The sequence below is a fragment of the Juglans microcarpa x Juglans regia genome, chromosome 1D (assembly GCF_004785595.1).
Source record: "Juglans microcarpa x Juglans regia isolate MS1-56 chromosome 1D, Jm3101_v1.0, whole genome shotgun sequence".
Taxonomy (NCBI): Eukaryota; Viridiplantae; Streptophyta; class Magnoliopsida; order Fagales; family Juglandaceae; genus Juglans; species Juglans microcarpa x Juglans regia.
The window spans coordinates 42,634,709-42,653,468 of record NC_054594.1 but is presented as its reverse complement, the minus strand read 5'-3'; the positions used below and the strand labels follow the sequence as shown (position 1 = coordinate 42,653,468).

The following is an 18,760-nucleotide window of genomic DNA, read 5'->3' as shown; positions in this document are numbered from 1 at the left end:
AGATCGATCCATATATATTAGGAGGACTAGTACTGTTTTCACTGACTTTCTGCTGCCATGATTAAATCGACATAAAAGTCATAGGTCTTAAATATTAATTATCAAATTAAGAAACATATATATATATATATATATATATATGTGTACGTACTTTGGAAGATATAAATTGAAAGAAAAAAATCATGATGATCAGGAAGTGCAATTATTGAATCGTAATCTTCTACTAAATTCCGAAGATCAGGATCTTTGAGCTTGAACAGCTTGCAGAATATTCATATATAATCTGAAGATTGATTAAAAGTCACCTTTGGCGCCATATATATATATATATATATAGACCCAGCTTAATTAAATTGCACGTATATATATATGAACTTAATGTTTTTTCTTAATTGTTAATTTGTAATATATAATGATGTTTTTCGATCGGTCTTTAGACAACTTGTGTGATAACGTATTAATTAAACAAGTATAATTTAGAATGATGGTGATGATCGGGAGAGTCAAATATCTATCGATCGGTGATTATCGCCATAACATATATAATTGGAACTAAGTAATAATAATATTTCAATTAAGTTGGATATACTACCTGTCATGTAATGCTGGCTAATATGAACAATATCATGCACGTCTACATCCGATCGAGTCCAAATCATTACGAAAAAGGCTAGGATCAATATCACAAGGTACTAGTAGAGCAGTCTGCATTTTAGCAGCTGTTCATTTGTTTGTTTGCTTGTCATACTAATTAATTAGTTAGATGATAGGGCACATTTTTCAGAAAAAGACCGACTTTTATATGCAAATATATATGGTACTACTGATCTTTTCATTATTCTACGTACAAGCTGGTATATAATCTTGGGTAAGACCAACCATATATATATATTATATATATATATATATATATTCAAACCGCCATATTTATAAGCAAGCTAGTTAGGTGTACATTATAAGATGGTGATCTACAGTACCCGCATACCTTGTGATTCGTTTCTAGGGTTTTGTAAAGATCAGGTACTAGCTAGCTAGTATATACTGGAGGCAGCTGCGAGCGAACTATATATATATATATAAATTAATTATTTAATAAAAATACTAGCTAGCTGATTAATAATTATAATCACGATCAAGCTGATCAATCGATCAGTGCTGATAATTATATATCAAGCTTTGTTCGAGATTAATTAGACGTGATCACATCAAATGAAGTTAAATGTGAGTTCGAAAGGCGACATCTGTCCCGCAATTTCCCTGAATTTCACACTTTTACCTAACACTTCACCTAAACTTTTTGGCTTTATGGGTGTCTTTGTGTGTTGCCGGCCAGTTGCCACCTTTCATTCTATATGAAAAAGTTAAAACGACTTGCGCGCCCCTCGATCATCCATAATGTATATATCAAAAACAGATCATCTTTTCCCTCAATTATAAATAAATAAATAATTTATATTATATATTCATTCAGCTCGATCGATCGATTTGTATATTATATTATATTATATTATGGCCGTTCACATCAACATATTGGACTTTACTACTAATTAAAGATAACTTGTCGAGAACTAAGAAAATTAGAATTTTATCGCCAATGCAGTAAGCTAGCTAGCTCGCTCATGTATATGTGTTTCTAGCGAGCGATCCTTTCAACTCAAAAATACATTAATTTATAATTAACAATATCACGTTTTAGTACAAGTAGTAGTACTGCATGCATGCAAATTATATATATTGTTGTGTATATAATCATTAATTTCTAAAATATATATATAGGAAAACTATAATATTTTGAAATATCCAGTCTAAAGTACTAGAGATAATATTTAAGGTCACCGAATGCCCATTGCTTAAGTTTTGCTTAAGCTTGATAGGGCCACCAAACAAAAAATAAGATTAACTTGGATTACGCGGATCTCGTTAATACGTTAATTAATGATCACTACTACTGCCTTTTACAATATATATATTTAGGTACGTATGTACCGTTCGATCAATTATATAGAATTAACCTAAACAGTAAAGGGGTTTCTTATAAAACTTGGAAACCAAAAGTTAAAGGAAAAATGAAATCGAGAAGAAAAAGGAAAAGGAAAAGGTGATCAATTTGGGAAGGGACGGGCCAGCAATGGGTTCACTTTAACATAGTGGAATCGTATAGATCGAGAGGTGTTTGTGGAGGATGCATGGTTTGGTGGTGTACAGTGTACTAATTAGGCTGTAAAAAGCAATTACATACTTTACATGAAATGAGGAGGATTATTATTTTATACTTCTTATACACTCATGTACAACATGATGAATACTTTAACCAAAAAATGGTTCTTTGAATTGGAACGTGCATGCAATATGGCTGGCAAACTAGCTAGATTCAGAATCAATGGAAATGATCTGCATATAGATCCAAAGGCAAGACTAAAAATAAAAAGGATATCCCCCCCTCCTAGCTAGAAAACTAAGGGCAAAATAATATCTATAGAGAATATTACCTCTGTCTCACAATTGAAATTTCTCTCACCAAATTAAGGAAGAAATTTAAATACTTGTCTTGTTAAAATGGTACATTAATGTGCTTACGTAAGGTACTTAGTATTTTTTAAAAAAAATAGATGAACGTCTGTTTACGTTTGGATAGTAAAAATGTTTGTACTATAAAAAAACTGTTTATTTACGACTAGTTATTTTCAGTAAAATAATTATTTCTAATTAAAATGAGTCTATTTTTATCATAAATAGTTATTTTTGTCGTAAAAAAAAATCATAAATACCCGTTGTTCTTGTAGTGTTGAGAATATTTGTGAATAGTAATAAAAAAGTAATGAAAAAGTGATAATAAAATATTGAATAATAATAAAAAATAATAAAAAGTAATAATAAAATAATAATAAAATAAAAAATAATAATAAGATATTTTGAGAGTCGGTCAATCAATCAGTTAGATCTAAAACTTCAGAAGAAGATTACTTGGATTTAAAGTCAAAACTGAGGATAAAGAAAAAAGCCCCTAAAAAAAAGGACAAAAGAAGAAAAAAATCGAAGACATGCAACATGAGTACTCCCGTCCCCAACGAAGAAGAAAGAGAATAGAATCTAGAAAATCAAACATATTATAGCAGTGATTGTGGTACTGTACTATGAATTGGCAAACCATTATATGTTGGAATATCATTAACAGTACCAAGATCGATCACTTCATTTGTGTAGCTAATTATAGTTCTCTTTATTGTATTATTTTCATGAACACAAACGGAAAAGAAGGAAATTAATTATGCTTTGGAAACACCCTGAAGTAGTATGCACATCTCTCCCTCCTTACATTACAGTCTGAAAACTTCCTTCTCCTAGCTAGCTACTAGCTAGCTAGCTAGGATTACCAAGATGACATGACATACACATAATGCTTACAGTTTTTTTTTTATTTTTCTGTCGTTTTTTCCGATGAACATGGGGAGAGGAAAACTGAAACTTCGTACAATAATTTTATTGTGATCCGAACAAAGACGTGGAGGTCGTCTCGTCCCAAATAGATATAACGTCCATATATAACAAAGCTGATCTCTCGCCCGAAATTTATAATTAAGACCGACTCCTCTTTAATCCTCCCGCCATTAATCACTTCTGCTGCCTCAACTGCTTGTAAAACCTCTCTATGAACTCCTCGGCAGCCTTGTCTACGCGGGGGTCCTCGTCGGCTTCCCTCAACGGGAACGGCGAGTCCGTTATCCTCAGCTGCCTCACCATGGGGCTCCGTCCGAAGCCAGGGAGTGCCGGCGATGCCTCCACCGCAGCTTCGTTGTTCAACATCTCCATCAGCACCGCCTTAACAGCATTCATAGTGGCTAAGTCATCGTCTAGGGTCGCCGGCGCGTGGGCGCACGCGAAGAAGTGGCTGTGGTGATGGTTGTTGTGGCTGTGGTGGCGGCGCTTATTGCTGAGGTGGAAGGTGTAGTTGGGGGTGTTGCTGCAGCTGAACTCGTACTCGCGCGGGGCCGAGGACGCGGCGTGGTGGTGGTGGTGGTGGTTGTGGTTGAACATGAGGTTGGTGATAGCTTTTCCGGCGATCTTGCCACGCTTCATCACCATGTTGAGGTCGAGCATTAGCTTTCTCTTGGATATGCCTTTTCGCAACATGAAGAAAGCTACACGTGCTATGCTCCATATTCTCTTCGCTATCACTGCTGGCACGTTTGGTTCCATCTCTGCGATTATATTGTTCTCAGAGTGAGGTTTTTCTTTTTAATATGAGAGAGAGAGAGAGAGAGAGAGACTCAGAGAGAGAGATGGGTCTGAGAGGCGAATTGGGCAAGGGAGTGGGTACTGGTATATAAAGGGGACTACGGAGGTGTGAGGAGGGGGGGTTCCAGCGTCTTAACTTTGCACTTGAAAATGACCAAAAGATACACGGAATTTGATTGCTTTTATGGTGTTTTATTATTTTGCTGAATTCATATGCTTTAGTGGAGTGGCGATGGGTGAGAAAGTTCGCGGCAGGGTGCGTGTTTGGTGGCGCGGGTTTGAAACTTCTCGTTCGGGTTTGAAATCAGTTTCAAAACTCCTTTGGACTAAAATCTGTTTGGTGTGGGGATTTTATTTTTTTTATTTTTTTCAATTTCAATTTGTTGATGCAGTGAGATGATCGATACACGACAAGATTTTGTACAAAGTCTCATGCATTGAAATGCAACGGCTGCAAAACCACAGATGGAAGGAGCCGATTTCGAAAACTAGGAAACCAACAAAAATTAAAAACTGAAAAATAAATAAAGAGTTTCCCAAATACAGATGGGTAGAGATTATTCTTATTTACTAATTATTAATTCGGATTGGGATAGGAGATGCTTGAGAAATGATATGAGATGATAAATCTGTAAATAATTGTGAAATATTTTGTAAATATTAGTAAAATAATTTAAGTTATGATGTTTTATAAAATTTTGAAAAAAAAAAGAAAAAAAGTTGAATAAAAATATTATAAAGTTAAAATATTATTATAATATAATTTTTTTAATATTATAGTTATTTTGATATTTGAAAAAACTGAATTATTTTTTATATTTTATTTAAAATTTTAGAAAAAATGTAATAATTAATTTGAAAATGTTTATTTTTGAATGATGTTTAGGAAGGAAATAAAATGGAATGAGATGAGATGAAAAACACTACCAAGTATCCCCTAAACTCTTGCTCAAACTTTTAAAAAGAAATAGAATACGAACCTATAATAAATCACGTAGATAATATTAACTTATTCAATAAATATTCCAATCTATTTCTCTCCAAGTCTAGATTCTTTGAATTTGAGTTCAAACTTTTTTCCCACACATGCATAAACCATACCCTATGGTAATCAAATAGATATTTATTTGATTTGTAAATTTTAGGTTCTGGTGTGATTATGAATTCTAGCAAAGCCAAAACATTATTAATACATGCACCTATGTTATCTTAATTAGTAGACGTTAGTTTAAAGTGTGATGGTGTGATTATGTCGATATTTTTAATGATGAATACTTTCAAATATGCCAACGCCTAGCATGCGGAACTGGTTGAGGATCAGACATTGTTCCTTGACCACTACTTGCAATGTCGAAACGTAAGTTTTCAGAGGTCATGTACTTAAAAAAAAAATACACAGGTACAATTTACAGTTAATGGAAATGGTAATAATTGGAGCATTGGATAATGTAGGTTAAAAAGGAAATTTGACTCCAGCTGGGATATCATTTATATCAAAGCTGAGCCTTGAATGATATTGTGTGAGCCCTGTCTGGACATCAGAAGTGGACCCTGAATAATCTCTAGGCCTGGCACATATCCTCTCCAGCTGAACTTCCTGGGAAATCAGGCAGCATAAAATGTCAATGGTTTTCGAATTTCTGAACTGCAATCATCACATACTAAAAGGATTTGCCTTTCCTTTGATTGTCTCACACACCCGGACATATGCAAAAACAATTTTCAATGCGTCACAAAATCTATGCAAATGAGAGAGAGAGAGAGACAGTTCATGCGTCCTGCATTACCTCAGTCACAGTGTAATCGTGGTCATAGCGGACAACGAAGATGCACCTGCAGCAGTTTATGTCATGTGGTATCCTTTGGATTTCCACAATATAGGCATCGCAGTAAACTGCATGATCATCTCTTTCCTGATTGTTTGAATAAGAAGTTGAAAGATAAGAACACTTAACATCTGGGAAAGTTTTTGACCATCTAACCAGGTACTCCACTTTTTTTCTTCCCAATTTATTGCTGGCCCGATAATCTTGATAGTTGATTGTTATGGACATTTCAAAAGTAAGAAGTAATCATCTCAAATGCATGATTTTTCCAGCTTAATGGACATATCAAATTTTAAAAATTATAACAAAAAACACAACACACACACACACAAAGGAAACAAAAGAAAAAGGTTACCTGGAAGCACAACACAAGATCTCCAACCTTCACCTTCTCACACTCAGATGGTTCCAAAGGAATAGACCGTTCCCGCACTCCACTTTTCACGTTGATCCACTCGTCTTCATCATTACTAAAGCCAGCAAATCGTACACGAACTTCCTGTAATGTATAAACATGATTCCACACATTTTATGTAGGTTGGTCAATATCTTATCAAAAAAATGTAGTTTGGTCAATATCACGCATTGTGTTTTTTCTTTGTTGGACAGCATCACAACTCCCACTGTATTATGTGAGAGTTTAGCATACAGATTGATTTTTTGAGGAAATGATAGAACCCACACAAAATGTGGAGTCCAACAAGAGCTCCTTGTTGTACAGATAGAGCATGCCCATGTGCGTTCTTCAGAATATGAAGCAATTCTTAAACATCATTTTCTTACACTAGTATTTTTTATTTTGCTAATAGTGATATACAGAGTGAGAATGATGAACAGTAAATAACCAGAAAATTTCGTTAATGGTGTTATAATCTGAACTGTAACAGCTTCTTCCCAACATGATTCCTGAAATCTGACCATGCACATCAGGTTCCTATTTCCTACAGGTAGTTGCCATTCTTTTAGCACACCCACTGGAGCAACTTATTCTTTTCCTTCACAATATTTTTTTTTTGTCTTTTCCTTCATAATATTAACGAAGGCAAGGCACTAACATTAAGAAAATTGTACTACCCAAAAGTACTTGATCAATAATAAAACTGATACTGAATCTTACAAGTTTGCCTGAGTTAATAAATCTGTAACTCTGGAATGACGCAACATCGTACCTGGAATGCGATAGAAATATTTCATTTACCACTCAATTGAAAAGGAGATTACAATATTCACAACTAAGGTTATACATTAAGGAACCGATTTCCATCCTGGACATAAACATAAATTTGTGAGTTTCTAAGATGTGGTAAATTTATATCATAAGCTCATGGAACTGGTAGTCTGAGGTACACTACTACTTTAATCTTTTCCAATTTTCATCAAGCGTTTAAACTTTCAACATCGACAACATTTAGTCTGAACTAATTAAAAGTCAACATACAATTCTAAAAAAGAGGCAGCGATTGTACACCAGAAAACTATCTTGAAGATCATTTAGTCTATTGAAAACCACATACTTGAAAGTACAATAAGATATGTCATTAACTTCAAGCAATATAGAAAAGGGTCAAACCTCGAAGTTTGGGGTTAGGGGGAGTGGAGGTTGAAGTTGGTAATGATTCCTAACCATATATGGGTAATAACTACAAACTATCATGCAACTGAAAAAATAAACAAAAAAAAAGTACATCAAACTCCAATAAAATCGTACCCATCACTGAAGTAGACATTGAATGGACAGAAAATGTTCTAACAGAGTTCTGTTATTTGTAGCTTCAGAAAGTTACAATTTATGCTCCTACCTTTATCTGGATATACCGAGAAAGATACAAGGTCTAGCGAGGCCAGTTAATTAAAGTCAAAAGCTTTGTGTCCTTTGAATTGATTTTCTAAATGATCCAAAAATTCAGAGTCGAACATTTAACAAAAACCATTTGTTCCTTGGTGCCTACTTTCTTGGTCTTCTGTTTAGTTATATAATTAATATTATGACTCAATTTTTTTTTGAAGTTCCCAGCTGTCATCAAAGATTATAGGTGGCAATATGGATATATTATGAAGAAGCAATACAATAGTCTATTCCATTCATCATGTCATCTTGATGCAATTACTTCACATAGTTTCATGCAATTTCATAATGTCTTCAAGAGACCAAAGTCGGAACAGCAGCAGCTCGACTCCAACATATTCATTATAGGAGTCAAGGACAAACCTAAATACCAATGGACAACATATTTGTCTTAAAAAAAGAAGCTTCAAGCTGTGCCCATATTTCCTAAGCTAAAATTTAAAATTTTAAAAGACACAGAACTAATGGCTTCCTTTACATGTGTAGTCGAAGATAGAGAAAGAATACTACTTATTATTCATTGATGTTCAACAGCATATACATACTACATGCAAATGAAAATTATATCCTCATAAGTTACACTAATTACAACCATGTCCTCTAACAACATGTAACAGACAAGTCTTGGTTAATTGAAAAGTTCTCTCTAGCACATTATCCTGTTTATGCTTTGTCTTATAATTTACAAGTGGTCTCGGTTGCTCTCAATTTGAGCTGAAATATCCAAAGGAAACCCATATGACCAACCTTGGCCGATTCAATTATTTCAAGTGGGGCATATTAGAGGGAAAAAGACCAAGGAAATAGCAAACTTCAAACCAAGCCAGTAAACTTTCTCAACATATTTAAACAAAATAATGTGGACTGTATCCTGGTTGATGAAGAGGATACACTCATTTTTACAACTTAATCGGAATCAGATTGGACAATCATAATATGCCCAGACATAAAAGTAGCTATACCCACATTCTTCACGGGTCTCTCATCTCCCTGGGGAACTTGAAAATGCCTCAGGATTACAAGCATTCCATACACAAACAATAATTTGTTTTTTTATAAGTAGACACAAACAATAATTGAAGGCATATAAGTTAAAGCAACTAGTTAAAATAGCTCAAAACCAAATATAGCATTTATATATAACGCTTTGAATTTTCTCAATTATTAGACACATTCTCACCATGCATGATCTTTTGATGATTTAGCTTCAAATGACAACTCTGATAGATCTATGATCCTTTTACCTGTATTGAAATTGGATTAAATTGCATGCAAGATTTCAGCTTTACCATAATAAGCAAAATAGTTGGGTTTTGGAATCACAGTACACCTCCATGGCTTCACATGAGGATAACATAGCATAATTACAACTGAAATTGCCAAAAATATGTCACTCTACAAATTGCCACAAAATAATCATCTCAAATGGTTATCAAGTAAGAAAAGGTAGCAGAATAATCACTCCACAATACTGGACAAGATACGGAGGAAAATTGAGAATGCTTAAAACAAACAAGAGTTTGTTACAACAAAAGAAAATGATATAATATTCACAGTTGATTATGAATAAGCAGCAAAGATACTAAGTATAATCTAGATAAGAGATATTGGAAACTGAACCATGCAATCCATTTGTAAATGAATTGGGATATCAATTACACAAGTACACAACCGACATAGTAAGTCAGACTGTGACTTACAAATCACACAAAAGTAAACCAGTAAGCCTGTGAGTACCTTTTCATAAGCAAACAAATAGTTCCTAAATTGGGGCCCACCAGTTTATGCAACCATGCAATAAAAAACAAAATATTACAGAATTAGAATGTTGTAAAAGGTGTTGGGATTATCAAGCATGAAGCCATAGCAAACTCATGTTTAAATGCCAACCCTGAAGCAACATCCAAGAAAACTTTTTGGTGAGCTTTAAGCAGACGAATTTACATTTACTTCTTTTATAAATCAAACGACCTTTTTTTCTGAAAATTTATTTATATGAAACCACTAAATGAGCATTTAATTTCAAATTCCATAGAAATTCATTAACGGAATATATCCTAAACTACTTTGTCAACAGTTCCACCCATGCTGACAAACAAAATTCACCCTTAGGACTTGGAGAACTTTCAGGTGCATTGCTCGAAATAGGTGCATCTGGGGTATCAACAAATAATTTCACGACACCGTGCGAGGGAGTGAATTTAGCTAGCGGCTGCTCTTGTTTATTCTGGAACCAACTTTCCACCTACAACAAAACTAGAACAAGAAATAGTTACAACACCTTCAAATGAAAAGAAGACAATAGAGTTTGGATGAGAAAAGAAACATAAAAACCTGATGCCGTGTTATGATAGATTTTCCAGCACGACTTGCTGAGGAACTGCAGTGATAAAGCAGGCCAAGGAAGAGAAACATAGGATATGATGATTAGTTAAAGCCCGTTTTAAGGAAGCGCATAATGTGGATATAACTGTAAAAGAGGGTTTCACTCATTTACACTAGGGATAGGATATGAATGAAATAGATTTCACCTAAAACTGGTTGCAATATCTTGGAAAAACTCTGGACCCAGTGATTGTTCTCCTACCCCTTAAATATTTTTTCCATTTCCATAATCTGTAAAAGAACATAAATTAATAATCATTGTAGAAGCTAGGCAAAATAGATCAGTGTGACGGTAATATTAAACATAAAATGCAAATTAAAAGAACACAATATATTCCATCTATCAGGGTTCATGAAATCGACAATTGAGCTAAGGGTGCCATATATCAGGGCAAAATGAAGGACCATGCTTATTACAAGTCTAAAAGAATGTTACACACACTGACTATTGTCATGCACTAGAAAGCTTTGATGAACCCAAAATATATCCACACTAGATCCTCTCTTTTCCTGAATCGTTCAGCCTCAGAAGAAAGATAATATTTATGAAGGTAGGCCACATGGTTCAATCATATATCGGTTAGTAGAATGACCGTAGAATGACCATAATATACCCATGATAGCATACAAAATTGCACTGTACGTCCATTAGTTTTTTCATCAAAAACCATTTCTTCGGATGTCACAAGATGCTCCAGCACAGACACATAATTCGAAAAAAAATTTGTTCAGATGATTAGCTAAACTCGAAACTTTGTCGCATGTCAAAGCAAAAAGAAACATAAACCGTCAAGTTCCTTCTGAAAGCAGAATTAGACCACTTGATATGAAACAACATGCTAAATCATATCCTTAGAAGAGGTAAGGATGTCGTTTGTTGTTGACTGTTGTGCTTGTTCACTATGTCCAATGTGCAAACAAAAGTCAGATGGTGCTGTACAAAACAAGTCCCATAACCAAAATTTTACAGCATTTTACAGACTGAGACTAGAAGTAAAATAAAACCTTGGATGCAATAATAAGTGATATTGGTACACTTTCGAGGTTTCATCCTCAACATTCCCTTTTTCCCCCTCTTTTGGAGTTGCAGATGCATTACTTGCAAAAATGCAATCATAATCTCGAAAAAATAAAATCTGCAACCGTGATATTGCCACTGGTATATAGCGAGCACAAATGCACAATCATGCAGGGTAGACAAAGCAACAGACTCTGCACCAAGCTACATCATCGATTGTAGTTCCTCCATTGGAATTCTTAAACACTCTTGTAAACGAAATGAGCAACACTAAATTTCAAAGTTTGGTAGCAATAAATACATTTATGAGCTTAGATAGTTAGGATACAAAAAAGAATTGGCAAACCCACAATACCATATGAGTGAGGGACCCATTATAAAAAATCGCATTTCGAAACACAGAACAAAAAAGTCAAAGAATACGTTCACAGCTAAGTCGTTAAATTTCCTAGATTAAGCTGCAAAATGACGAACCAACGAGGGGATACAGCAAGAGGCAGATGGATTACCTCAGCAAGAGTGAATTCAGAGCAAGAATCATCGGAATCTTCTCGCTTAAACCAGTCCATTGCGCAGAGAGAGTCAATTAACGGAAAGAGGGATGGATAGGGCGGAATGTCACTCTATGTCAGTAACTTCTACTAGGTTTTTGTTTCTTTCTCGGGGGGTTTTAGGATTTCAACTTTCTCGGGGTTCTGTGTTCTTTGATTCACTCGCATGTCATATTGGTGCTTTATCAATGACCAGTTAGAACTTGCCACGCTAGCATTCCAAGAACACGTGTGGATTTTTACTCCTACGGTTTTTTAACTAGTGGTGTACAAAAACCGGTCAAACGGCCGAAACCGCGTCAAACCCGCCATATCGGTAAAGCATATGGCCTAGGTTCTACCGTAATTCATAAAGGATAGAATGGATAGCTAACAATCACAATTTATAGATAGAAAAACACTAAATACAGTCGCCCAGCGTAATTGCTGGAGAGTGTCTGCCAACGTGGAAAATGAAACGCTGCGTTTCATTTACATCAAAACAGGTCGTTCCATCTCGTTGCCCTCCCTTACTTCGTCTTTTCACAGACCCACATGAATATCATTGTGCTATTTCTTCAGCATCCTTCGAGCCTTCATCCCAAACAGAGTCCTTCTTCTACATAGCTTCTTCTTCGCATCTTCTTTTTCTTCTTCTAACTCAAATCCAAAGCCATGGAGGTGTAGAGAATCAATGGGAACAAATTGCAGTGCTCCAGAGACATAACTCTTGATCAAAAGTACTACGAACGACACTGTCACAAAAGCCGTCCGCATTCAAGAAAGCTCGTGGAATTACAAGCTCAGTTGAATAAAGATAATGATAAGAACAATGACGCTTCCAAGCTTTATCAAAAGCCTCATTTTTTGAACTAGATAGATGATCACAGATTCACAAGTATTCATCTTCTCCCAAAACGATGGGCACTGCCACATCATGTGAACAACCCTAGTAGGTAGGTCAGGGTTTCATAAATGCTCTCTTTTTTTCCCCTAATCTAATTGGGACCTAACCATTCTTTATTAATATTCATTATATATATATATATATATTTGTTCTTATCCAATATCATCAATGAATTATGTGACATGGGTCATTGAATTTTTTTTTTTGTAAATAAATGAGTTTTGTTAGTTGACCTGTGAAGGTGCCTGGCGGGGTTCATGAATGGAGAAATGGTCTCTGTGGCTGCCTCAAACAAAGGGTACCATTGGCAGCAAAAGATGCAGACGAAAGTGGGGCTAAACAAGGACAATACCACCATCTGCGATACATCTATTGCTCATAGTCAAGGAGAAGCTACAACCTTTCATCCCATACAATACTATCAATTTATGTGAGAGATGAAGACGAAGATGCTAGACCACACAAAGATGAAGACACAAGATCCAGATGAAGAATAAGCTCTGTTTTGGTCTGAATGTCTGAATGTCAGATTTCATCTGTTTTCATCTATTTATTTTTAATATATCACACATCAGCCGACTCCGCAGCCGTTGCGCACCCCAACTGTACCTAGAAGAACTGTTATAGATAATTTTAAAAATTGTTTAAAAAAAAAAAAGAAACTTTAAACATAATAATATTTTTTATTATATTTAAACACATTAAATAAAAAATAGAAGTTAAAATAAAATTTAAAATAATATTATTTTATTACATAGTTGTATACAAATTGTTATTTAGCAATATTTTGAATACCGTACTGGACGCCGTACCAGTCAAGGCATTGGAACGAAATATTTCGATACCAGTACCGTTTCATATACCGTTTCAGAACAGTCGATATATGAATAAGTTATATATATAAATTATATTCCAAAATACTAGTCTATATATAAATAAATTATATATAAATACATATATATAAATTCTAAATAGTCTAATTTGAATTAGAGGTAAAAAAATGAGCTTGTAGTTTGAAAAAAAAGAAAATTAAATTCTGAAATTTCGGCCGGTACAGGCCGAAATATAGGTCAATACAGGCAGAAATATAGGCCGGTACAACCGGTATTTAGGTCAGTACAAAATGTATGTAATATCTATATCGAACCAGTGGCCAGTACGACATATTTCGACCGTAACGGCTGGTACGGTACGGTATTTGAAACATTGTTATTTAGTAGTAATTTTATCATTTTCTATTTTTTAAATATTTAAAAAATTTATTATCAGTAAATTTGTATTTTTTATTTTTATTTTTATATATTTAAAAATTAAATAATAATAATAATAATAATAATAAATAAATAAATAAATAAAAGAAAAAAAAGAAAAGAAAAGAGAATGAACTAGGGTAATGTCCAGCAGTAAGAGCTGGACGACCGCAAGCAGGACCCATAATCCAATTCGCATCAAGTTCTCCCCGTCGCCTCGTGCACCACAGCATAATTACAATTTACAACCCCTAAAAAAAACAAAACAAAAGTCCCAATTATAATCAAAGTCTGGTCGGCCCACCTGCGCGGTGAAGTTTCGGAAGTTGATGCAACCCAACCCAGTAGAAGCCGAGGTACTTCTCTGATCCCGAAGGCCATAATCGAGACGAGTTGTTTGGTCTTTGAGCCTCCTCTTTGCCAGCGACTAGACTTTCATTGTAATAGCCCTTGATATACCCTCCCTTCAAATGGGTTTCGTCCAAACAAAAAGAAAATTAATAATACTAATAATGGTATCCAGAAGTTACTATATATTTTTTTTAATTTTGAATAATATGTAAAAAAAACAAAAATCAATATGAGTTTCTCTATATTTTTAATTAAAAATTAAGATTTGATTATTAAGATGATTTAAAAAATTGGTCACATGACACGAGTTTAATTTTACAAATCGGGTAATAATTACATAGAATGAGCTGAAGTGAGGATGATTACAGCCTTTTTTTCCCTAGGAGTTTCTGTCTACTGCATGCTAGATTTCCAACGATGAGATTTGGACGATGGTTCAGTTAATATTAATGGTGTAGGTTGCAAATATTTATACAACAGTGTGTGCAACCAAAAGAGGAGAGTATATATGTATAATTGTAAACAGATTTTGGATACAAACATCAAATTTTCTTTGAAAAGTAAATGAAAATTTGGTATACAAGAGTCAAAAACAAAGCCACCAAGGCTTGTTGACTCAGCGAGATAGTCCTTTCCCTGTTTGTTTTTGAGCAGCTGGTTGTGGCGGTGGAGGCAGCAGCAGCAGCGGTGGCGGTTGGAGGAGGGGAACAGAGGAAAGCCATTGATATACAGTCATCTTTCTCATCTTTAAAGATTGGTCTTCCTATCACATGCTTGTAGTGTCCACCACTTAATGCCTGTACGTAAGAGGAGGAAATTAAAATAAGCCAAGTATGATTTCTCATATAGATGTTGATTTACACAGAAAAAGTGAGAGGTTAGTACAAATTGTCATCATTTTCCCATGAACTTTGATGAATTTATTTTTTCATATGCTATGATTAGCGCACGTCCAATACAGCTGTCCAAATATGCCTTTAGAGGTACCAAAACATCATACAAAACAAGTTGTGTTTTTTTATGATGATGGTGTGTTTGTGTCGTGGGCCGTGGCTAATCATAATCATGTTACTGCTTGATCACATAAACTACTGTGTGGAAAGTATCGTGGCATTATGCATCAACCATTATATTAATAATTATTATTTTTTAAATAACGAATTCAAATGTTAATGAATATATAACGTTATATCAATGCAATAGAACATGTATAGAAATACGAGTAAATTATATATATATATTACAAGAAAAACAAACATTTATGACAGATTATTTACAACAATAATGACTATTTACGACTATTTAAGATAAAAATAGACTCATTTTGATAAAAAATAATCATTTTCATTAAAAATAACTAGTTATAAATAATCAGATTTCTCGTAGTCATCGTAATATTAGAAAAAAATGGTGTTCATGCTATGTCAACGGCTCAAATTATGGCTTTTCTCGATATTTCACAGAAAAAGATGAATCAATGTCATGCAATCTTTTTGTTGCATGGTAGGCCAATCTTGGTCTGTGTTCCAATTAAAGCTCCAGAGACATACTAATAACTAAATATCTAGGTACAACTTTAGCCTTTAGCCAAGCGGAAAATAGAGTCCAAATATTTTACCTGGATTTGGTCTCCAACAGTGATTATCAGGGCACCTTTCTCTGGGATAAAAGAAACCCAACCTTTCTTGGAGTAGACGTGAAACTCTGAAGACCCATCACATAAATGCAAACACAAGGAATGAGAGAAATCAATTCCCCTTATTAACATCCTGATCACATCATACCACTTGTCGGCCGGTACATTCTTGCTATGCTTGTAGAGACAACACACTGACCCAAGTTCTTGTTGTTGTATCATTTCATTTTCGTATATTGGTTTTCTTAGAAAACTTTCCCAGAGGGCCAATAGAATTTTCTCAGCAACTTTCTCTATCTCAAACATCAGGGCTTCCATTTTCTCGCTGCAGATCATTACGAAGAACTTTGGCATGAGATCATATGCAGGTTCCATATATATAATTGGTTGACAAACATCTTGAGGATTAATTAATGATTATGTGAGTGCATCAATGCTAAACACTACTGAATCCATAAAGTTACTGATCGATTGCACAATGTTCTTGAAGCTGAAGAAATGCAAATCATGTTGTTTCCTTTATGTACCTTTTCTTATTTTCTTTCACATCGAGCAGACTTCATACAATATTTATACTAGCTCTATCGTATTATTTGTTTCATTTCTTATAAAACAATTACATGCATTTTTTTTAATATTATTATTATGAATCTGCTACCAGAAACTGAATGCAAAATTATTAACGACACTGACCATTCATATGCAAAAATTACGGCCAAAAAACAATGCCCACAAATGCCAAAAACACATTGATCAAGACGAGGTAGTTAGTAAATACCTGAAATTTGAATATCCTGCTGGCCAGACTCCCTCCATTTCCAACTTCAAAGCTTCATCTCTACACCATACAAACTCTTCACTCAATTCGCTCTCGCCCTCCTCTTCATGACCTTCTTCAAAACCGTATGGCCTTTCCAACGACCTCGTCGCCGCCGCCTTCTTTTCTGGTGGGACATGGAAAATGCCAGTGGCGGCAGCCAATGCGGCACTCATACTTTCAGGCGGAATTCCGTAGTTCACCAGCTGAAAGCACCCAATTCCGGATATAGAATCCAGAATCTTGGGTATTGAATCACTTTCCTTGGAAGTCAAGGATTGCAAATCAATCACTGGGGACTTTCAATGAATTTCTGGCGGGGAAAGACCTTATGGGGCAAGATGAGGTCGGGGACACGAAGGGAGTGGTGGAGGAATTCGGTGAGGATGTCATCATTGGTGACAGTCGATCGGCGTCCGGAGGCTACCGGAGAGGGAGGCGGGGCACGAAAATCAATTGGGTTTTCGGACCTGGGTTCAGGTGAAGTCGCCATGGGGATAACTCAAGCTCACTCGGGAGCTGTATATATGACAATCTTCTGAGTTCAGGTTTGTGTTAAAAATATGATTTTGTCTATTTGTTTTTGATGGATTTGCAAAAGTAAAAGCATAGGGAAGCAGCAATGATGGCATGTCTTTTTTTTTTTTTTTTTTTTGCTTCCGAGAACCATCAAGCCATTTTTTTTTTCTTTTATTCTTTTTCATCTGCTTTCTTTTTATCTGCATCCTTTGCATGTCCAGTGCCATTCATCATCTCTTTGGTGGCAAGCTTTGGCCAGGACAGTGTGTGGGGGCTCAGGGCTCTCTTTTCTTACAGCTGTGACTTCCTTCTTCTTCTTTTCACCTTTTTTTTTTTTTTTAATCTTTTTTTTTTCCCTTAGTGATTTCTAATTCAAACACTAATTCGAATCTCACTTTAACTCTTCATCATGGAACTCGCTATCAACTTTGCAGAACCTTGTTAAACCTTGCGATTTTCCGAACATATTATACTCTGCAGAATCACCTAGAATTTTTAGGAACTAATCAGCAAATTTTGTAAAATTATTTTTTTAAAATTTTACTTATCTATTAATTATTCAAATGTCAAGCCAGAGGAGGATGAAAATAATTTTTCTAATAAAAGAGTAATTAGTGCAACTTGAGATGAATATGATGGTTTATTCTTACCGAGTAATGCTAGAAAGTTAGAAATAGTTATAGGATATATAACTCTCGCGCATTACTTTTAAAAAAATTAGGCTAATTATTAAAAAAATAATTTTTTTATATAGATTTTATATTTATTTAATTTTTTTAAAATAAATATGCAAGACGTATATATTCTAAAATTATAAATATCATTTTTCATTCTTAATACATTTAGATTTTTACGTGGAAAAAAAAAATCATACTATTTAGTACAACTTGTTGACATTTCATAGCATTATTATTTTGTATGGTATGTTAAATTTTGGGGTCTCCTGCTTAATTACCATAAAGGTGATTAGGTGAACCTTTGATCATGAAATTGCAGAGGGACCTGTTTCTAACTGTTTGTCATCATTTCTATCTTTGTTGAAGCTGAAAATTCTGGTAGGCCTGCTTGGGGCTCTCAAGGTCTACAATGGGCCAGGTTGTCTGTATCAAGGCATAAATCATAACGTTGGAGTTGGGTAGTGACTATTTAAACGCGTGAATTTTAAAACTTAAATGACAAAATCACACGTGTGAATTTTGGTGGATTCACTTTTGCACGTGCAGCTTTTTACAAAAACCGAAAACCAAGCAGCCTAACTCTACTTTTACTGTTCGACTTGTTGGCATGTAAGTGATGATTTTATATAATATTAAAATATAAATTTTAAATTCAAAATTTGACTTTTTATTTTATTTTATTTAATTAAATATTTCACATATGAAACTCACTCATTAAAAAAGAATTGTGAGCATGAATATCAATAATATAATATAAATAAT

General features: G+C 34.5%; 2 protein-coding genes and 1 pseudogene across 2 annotated transcripts; all 3 read right to left on the bottom strand.

Annotated features, from left to right (window-relative positions):
- Positions 1–3,612: 3,612 nt before the first annotated feature.
- LOC121247767 lies at positions 3,613–4,197 on the bottom strand. The gene has a single exon (XM_041146206.1). It carries the CDS (start codon positions 4,195–4,197, stop codon positions 3,613–3,615), a length of 585 nt encoding a protein of 194 aa, XP_041002140.1.
- Positions 4,198–5,578: 1,381 nt separating this feature from the next.
- On the bottom strand, positions 5,579–12,029 carry LOC121247759 (protein SAWADEE HOMEODOMAIN HOMOLOG 1-like). Its single transcript, XM_041146194.1, is given in 10 exon segments — positions 5,579–5,832; positions 6,020–6,149; positions 6,418–6,561; positions 7,180–7,231; positions 9,089–9,152; positions 10,015–10,153; positions 10,243–10,288; positions 10,440–10,497; positions 10,500–10,524; positions 11,821–12,029. Coding segments are annotated over 10 exon segments (861 nt in total). The 5' UTR covers positions 11,881–12,029; the 3' UTR covers positions 5,579–5,689.
- Positions 12,030–14,772: 2,743 nt separating this feature from the next.
- On the bottom strand, positions 14,773–17,406 carry LOC121260061 (annotated as a pseudogene).
- Between the last annotated feature and the right edge of the window lie 1,354 nt (positions 17,407–18,760).